This window comes from Varanus komodoensis, unplaced genomic scaffold (genome assembly GCF_004798865.1).
Source record: "Varanus komodoensis strain SLA01 unplaced genomic scaffold, ASM479886v1 scaffold54, whole genome shotgun sequence".
Classification (NCBI taxonomy): Eukaryota; Metazoa; Chordata; class Lepidosauria; order Squamata; family Varanidae; genus Varanus; species Varanus komodoensis.
The window spans coordinates 136,906-143,846 of record NW_025336142.1 but is presented as its reverse complement, the minus strand read 5'-3'; the positions used below and the strand labels follow the sequence as shown (position 1 = coordinate 143,846).

General features: G+C 58.4%; 1 protein-coding gene across 1 annotated transcript; it reads right to left on the bottom strand.

Moving 5' to 3' along the window:
- Window positions 1-4,777: 4,777 nt before the first annotated feature.
- LOC123032380 (neuropeptide Y receptor type 4-2-like) lies at window positions 4,778-5,866 on the bottom strand. The gene has a single exon (XM_044448227.1). It carries the CDS (start codon window positions 5,864-5,866, stop codon window positions 4,778-4,780), a length of 1,089 nt encoding a protein of 362 aa, XP_044304162.1.
- Between the last annotated feature and the right edge of the window lie 1,075 nt (window positions 5,867-6,941).

Below are 6,941 nucleotides of genomic sequence, written 5' to 3'. Positions count from 1 at the left end.
AAGCCAGCCGGGCGTGATGGAAGTTACAGGTCCTTCCCAGTCTAAACAAGGATAGAGTCACACTCCAATTCACAAAAATGATTTCAACCAGGGCAGCAAGGAAGGAGTCAATCATTACAAGTGGGCGCAGAGTATACAAAAGCAGTCCAACCCAGAAACGCTTGTAAAAGGCTTTGTTTTAACCTCTTCGAGTCCCCGTGAAAGTCAGTCCCGCTTGGCATCTGTGCAGTGTTGAAGAGCATCATTCGGCGATCCTGCCAATTTGCGAGCAGGCAGTCGCTGCTGCCTGGAGTCTCACGGTGCTGCAATTCAGGGCGACACATCAGCTGGCGCATGGGAGACGGCCAGGCCTGGGGTGGACTATGGGCTCCCTCAGGGCCGAAGTGTGCAGGCGGCACGACGCACCTTGGGGGGGTGGGACCCTTTAACTGTGAGCGCGAGAGCCTCTGCCAGCACTGCCGCCGAGCCCGGCCCTTTGGGAGCGTCTCTGCCTCACCGCCGCCAGAGATGCCCGCTCTCTGTTGCTCCATTCCTCCAGAGCAGGGCGGCGTGTCTTGGCCTGGTACCCGCGCTTTGGCCGTCCCGCCAGCAGACCGGCTGGGGAGGGAGCTGGCCTCCAGGCTGCATTGCTCTCGGCTTCTCTGACACTCTCAAACTCCCCTGCGCTAGAAGAGCTACATGCCACCCCTTATTGTCCTGCAGGCTCACTGTCAAAGAAAAGGCTCTTCAAAAAAGCCCAACAACACCCTTACCTGGAGAATTTGAGAATTTATTTGGACAGGGAAATATATACATGCATATTTCTGAGTCAGGAATGAATGTACTGGCTGCAACAGTTTATTTTTCTTCAAACATCAGAATGGTTGGTATAAAGGTCTGAGTTTTACATTCTGGAAAAGGTACAGCACGAATGTGTTCACAAGCATTTACTTGCTGAATAACAACAATAATACTAGGAAAAGGCATGGAAGGGGAACACGCACCGCTCTTTCCATGTCTCTGTGCATACACCGACAAGCATGCACGCTACACGAGGAAAGCATCTTTGATATCTCCATGCAAGGCAAAATAGCTTTGGAGAAAGCAGTAACATTCCTTGCTGAAGGATTCACAGGGGGAAAATGAAGTTAGTCCAAAGAATATAAAATACTCCCAAACTGAGCAAAATGGCTCCCCAGAGCAGTAATCCAATCAGTGCACTAATTGGAAGTGTTTGTTTAGCATCAGTTCCAGCCGTTGCAGGAAGGACATGTCAGCTGAAATGGCCTCCACTTGATCATGTACTCCTGGTCGTGCCTCCCTGCCAGATCCGTCTGTTACGGCGAGGTCTGCAGTCACCCTGAGGAAACAGGCCCATGACTGACCTGGGAGGACCACCTTCCACCTGGGCAGAGGCAGTAGCAAGCTGGGATCATGCTGGGCCTGCACGGGGTGCCAAGGGGGAATCGGGGCCCGGGCACGCACGGCCCCACGCGGCCCCAGTTCTGCCATGAGTCCGCTTGTGGCTGTGTTCATTCTGCGCGTATTTCCTCTGCTTGGTGGCCAACAGGGTCTGCGCGGACCAGACACCACAGATAGGGCAAGGGCAAGAGAGCCAGTGTGGTGTAGTGGTTAAGAGCATGGGACTGGGACTCAGGCGACCTGGGTTCGAGTCCCCGCTCAGCCATGGAGCCCACTGGGTGACTTTGGGCCAGTCACAGACTCTCAACCCAACCTACCTCACAGGGTTGTTGTTGTGGGGATAAGATGGCTGAGGAGATGTAAGCTGCCTTGAGCCCTTTGTAGGAAAAAGGCAGAATATAAATTGAAAAATAAATAAAATAAATAAATAAGAGCAAGAGCAGAGAAGCCCCGGTCCAGTTTTGCCTGCAAATCACCTCCTCTGAGATCCAATGATAGTCTGAGGTCTTTTATTTATTTCTGGATTTGCTTATTAATTTATATCCCACCTTTTTTCTTACATTGGCATCAGCGGCTTACATAATTCCCCTCCTCCTGCTCTCAACTTTATCCCCACAGCAACAACCCGGTGAGGTAGGCCGGGCTGAGTCTGTGGCTGGCCCAAAGTCACCCAGCGGGCTGCACGGCTGAGCAGGGACCGGAACCTGGGTCAGCTGAGACCCAGCCCGGCATGCTAAACCGCGCTGGCTTTTGTATGGTTCCAAACACTTAACATGACTTTGGGGTGTGCCATTGTATTATATTAAATATGTTGTTTGATTTCTGATTGCTATTTGATTGTTGCACATCTTTTACATATTTCTAATATATTTAAAAATAAGAAACAATGGAGATCAACACAAATACATACAGAAAAGCTTTTGGTAAATCCTAGCAACCTCAACAATTAATTTCTTGTCATGCCTGAAAAGCCAATGGACCTTCGCTGTGCTCTGGAGTCACCTAGATACAGCCAAACCTAACAGAACATCTTAAATCTGTTACACACACTTTATCACTCCTAAAAAAAGAAGGAAAATGTTTAACTTTTCCTTTCCTCATGATACTTTTGAACTACCTTCTGTGTACAAAAAAATGTTTGCTTATGATAGCAATAATCCTAAAGCAAAATCCCTCCTACCGTGCCAAAGAAATGCTGATTAGGTGGACAAAACCATATTATTGCCTTGACAAATAAACTGGGGGCGGGGGGGGGCGCTTGACTTTTACATTCGGCACCACAGCATCCGTGTGGTTTACTTTCAAATGGAAGCAGATGGGAGTGAGGCAGCATGGAGTTTAAGCAAACGGGAAAGGAGAGACACCGCCGGTTACATGGAGCTGGTCTGAGAGAGAAACCAGCTCGGAGAATCTGCCGGGGGGCTCCACTCTCCCGGGCGCAGTGGGGCAGGCTGGGCCTTCTTGTTCCCGGTGAGCTATGGGGGGGGGGGGGCAAGAGCCTCCCAGAGCTCGGGGTCTCTTTGAGAGTGGCCACAGTCCCCCAAAGCCCGCTGAGGACCGCACCCGCTGGAAGCAGGTACCCCACCTGGAGGAGCGCTGGGGCCGCCTGGGAGGGGAGGAAGCGCTGCAGCGCGTTGCTGAACGGCTGCCCTTTGTGTTCCGCTTAAGCAGCCCACTCAGCGGGGCTGTACAAGGAAACTTCCAGCCTTCTATGTTTCCTGCAGAGACGACTGGAAATCAAAACAGTACTTCAAATGACCCAGCTGGCAGAGAGGGCAGGCAGGTGCCCAAGTCAACCAGAAATTAAGGAGGCTGGCAGGGTTCACACATAAGAGCAAAGCATGGAGGTTTCTATCATGCTGTTTGAACCCTTTTGTGGACTTGCCACATGCTTCATTTTGTTTCTACAGAAGCAGATTTGCCATGGTTTATTTGGTCATCAGAATCCAGAAATGAGGTTTCCATACGGCTACCATAGAGTCCAGTGGAAAGAGTGGCATTTGGAAGAGCCTCTCTAGCTATCCAGACTCTGTATGCAGGCCATGAGGAGGTGGTGGGTGATGAAGTCACCCTGAGATTGAATTTCAGCCGCAGCAGCACGGGGGGATATGTGCCGCCAGTGACTGGACTGGGGCAGGAGGGTAGAAAGCAACCTCCCCCAGGAAGGCACGATGCCACCCAGACGTCATGCAGCATACTTTGGTGCTGCAGGTGGATAAGCCCGTCTTTGAAATCTCTGGGAGACTGACTCCGAGGTGTCAGCCAGGCGCCCCTTGCTCCCATGAGAACCGTGGCCTCCACAACCCCCATGTCCAGGAAGAGTGAAGTGGGGACTGTGAGAAGCGTGCCCCGAGGCCTAGCAGCTGCCTGCCATGCTCCAGCCAGCGGAGAGGGGGTGGAGGCGTCCCTTCCCCTCAGCCCTCTCCCTCCCAGGGACTGCACATGGGACACCCACTCCAGGCTCACAGGGCCATGAGGCAGAGCACCCCTCAAAGAGCGGGCCATTCTGCAGCTCCCTTGCAGGTCCCACAAGAACTGTGAAAGAAGCAGCAGCTCTAAAAATGAGGTAAGAGCAGCAAGAGGCCCGGTGAAAGGCTCTGGCACCGTGTCCGTAAGGCGGCAGCGTAATTCCTACCCACTCACGCTGCAGCATCAGCTCAGTTTGTTGCCAAACCCTATTGAGCCATAAACCACCTGCAAAGGCGGACCTTCTTCCGGGAGCCGCTGCCTCGCCAACTCCTGCCAGAGGCACTGAAGCCAATGACAGGAAGGTGTGAGCAGCAGCCACCCCGCTGGAAGGCCCGGCCTGTGACAGTTCTGCTCGTGTTGTTGCCTTTGAAGACCAGCTCAGAGCTCCATGAGCTGAAAGTCAAATCTCGCGACTGAACAATCTGTGTATGATTATCAACATGTTACTTCTCAGCTCCAGAAAGTGTGAGAACTTCCTTCATTGGCACCCGCCTGGCCTGCCTCTTAAAGCACCAGATCTCCACCAGATCTCCATATATCACACTTCTGGATCTTGCATGGCCCTTCACAGCAGTCACGGCATTCTAACAAGCTTTATCATGCCGCTTGGGTGTTTGAGAGCGTTTCTGGGCTGGAAACACACCAGAAAGCTTCTTGCTTTCCCTGACACGTACAGATTCCGGTGCTGTGGGGATGATTCTGAAGCAGCCTTGGGCATCCAGTCCAGTCCAGTCCAGTCCAGTCCAGGCATTCGTGCTCAGTTTGAATTAAAGTTACTTAATGCTCACATGCAAATAAAAGCTAAGAGTGCAATCTTGTGCAACCTGGCTTGGAAGCAGGGCCTCTGCGTGCTGCAGGTTCATTCCCTGGGCATGAGTCTTCGGGGCTCGAAGAGGCATCCCGGACACTACGCAGGGGCCTGTGGGCAGCTCGGCTGCAGCGGCCCCCTGAAGGCGTCCGTCTGCGCGGTCGAGAGGGGCACGCTCTCGCCGGTGCGCCCTGGGGAGCGGCGGCGGCGGCAGCGCAGTGCCAGGCCCTTCACCTCCTTCTTGAAGTTGCTGTTGAGGAAGCCGTAGATGACGGGGTTGATGCAGGCGGAGGCCATGGCGGCGAGATGGCACAGGGAGAAGACGAGGTCGTGCAGGCAGGAGGGGACCACGCGGTAGCTCCAGTCGTCGATGCTGTTGAAGACGTGCAGCGGCAGCCAGCAGGCGGCGAAGGCCCCCACCATGGAGGCCAGCAGGGTGTTCACCCGCCTCAGCTGGGCCGCGCGCCTCCCGAGCATGCGCTCCCGGCCCCAGAGGCGCAAGGAGATGCGCAGGTAGCAGGCGGCGATGAAGAGGAGGGGGAGCAGGTACTGCAGGAGCAGCAGGGCGGCTGCATAGGCAAGGCGGAGCGTCTCCGAGGGCCAGGCGCACACGCAGAGCGCCCGGCCCGCCTCGGGGGCTGCCAAGTGGAGCTGCCCCGGGAAGTCGCGGATCAGCGCGGAGTTGGTCGCAAAGGGCAGGGACACGAGTGCCGCCGCGGCCCAGATGCCCACCACGGCCAGGCGGGCGTGGGCCGGGCCGGGCCTCCAGTCGGTCGGGTGCACGACGAGCTGGTGCCGCTCCAGCGCGATGAGCACGAGTGACAGGATGGAGACAGTCACGGCGGCGCACTGGATGAAGGAGGTGGCCCGGCACATGGCCTCGCCGAAGACCCAGCCGTCGAGCAGGACGGCGGCCGCGGTGAAGGGCAGGCAGAAGACGCACACGAGCAGGTCCGAGACGACCAGGCTGAGGAGGAAGATGGTGGTGACGAGGGCCTTCTCCTTGTGCCGGAGCAGGATGGCGATGAAGCAGGCGTTGCCCAGGACGCCCAGCGCCGTCTCCACGCTGTACGAGGCAACCAGGACCCAGGTCACCCCCGCCGCATCCCCGCAGGGCAGGAGCGTGTGGTGGAGGAGGCTCCAGTTGCCCTGAGGAGCCGTGGCGTTGGCTGCGATGGGCCCGGCCATCCTGCATCCAGAGCGGCTGCAGCGGAGGCTGACACAGGCAGCTCCGGCAGGCTCAGGGTGAGCGCTCTGCAGCACGAGCAGAACAAGGGGAGTGTGCGCTTTCCTACCCACGCAATTACAAGAATCACCTTGGAAGCAGGTGTTATGGGCCAAGCTGGACGAGCATGTGAGGGGAGTTAAATCTCTCCAGAAGTCTTTAAACTGTATTGAATGCAGCCAGGTGTGCGTGCGTGTGCACCACACCCGGCTGTGTACTTGCCTGAAAAGCAGCGGAAACCAGCTGGGGAAGGAAGGCGCTTTCCTCCTTTCCAACCTGCCGCCTTTCCGATCTGCCTCACGGCGGGCTGAAGGTTTGCCCCGCGGGGCGGGGCGGGGCGGGGCGGCTGGAGGGCGCCGGCTGGGGAAGGCCACGCCGCTCGCGCACCCCCTGCTGCAGCTCCTCTTCCTCACGGCTGGGCGATCCCCGAGCTTCTCGGCCGAGCCCGCCTCACCCACGCTTTGCACGCACCTGGGCGCCTCGAGCGGGACCCGCAGCGCCGCTCCTGCCCCGCGCTCCCCGCGGGTCGGGGCGCGCCCGCCATTCCTCGCCCGGTGCAGCCGGGAAGCGGGGCGGTCACCCCGGGAGCCGGGAAGGGGGCTCGGGAGCGGCTGGCTTCCCTCCCCCTCTTACCTGCGAGCTGCACTGCGGGCCTCGTCGCTTCTCCTGCGGCCGAGACGAGGGCTGCTTCTGCGCGAGGAGGAGCAGCGACCCCCGCACAGCGCCCCCCACCGTCACTCGGGGGGCGGCCGGCTAGCCCCGCGGGTGCCCGAGCGCTTCGCTGCTCGGCGGCGCGCCCGGGGCGCCCTCTCCGCGCACACGCCCACCCTCCGGGGCTGCGTCGGGGAGGCCGAGGGCGGCCGCAGCGGACCCTCCGGGGCGCTCGGCCGGGGCCGCCCGCCTCGCAGTGCTCCCGCCCTGCCCTCCAGGGACCCGGGCGGCGGCCTCGCAGGGCGCCGCCGCCGTCGCCCCGACGTGCGCGCGTGGGCCCCCTCGGCGCGGGCTGGCGAGCCCCCCAGGCGCGCCGGGCAGACGCGG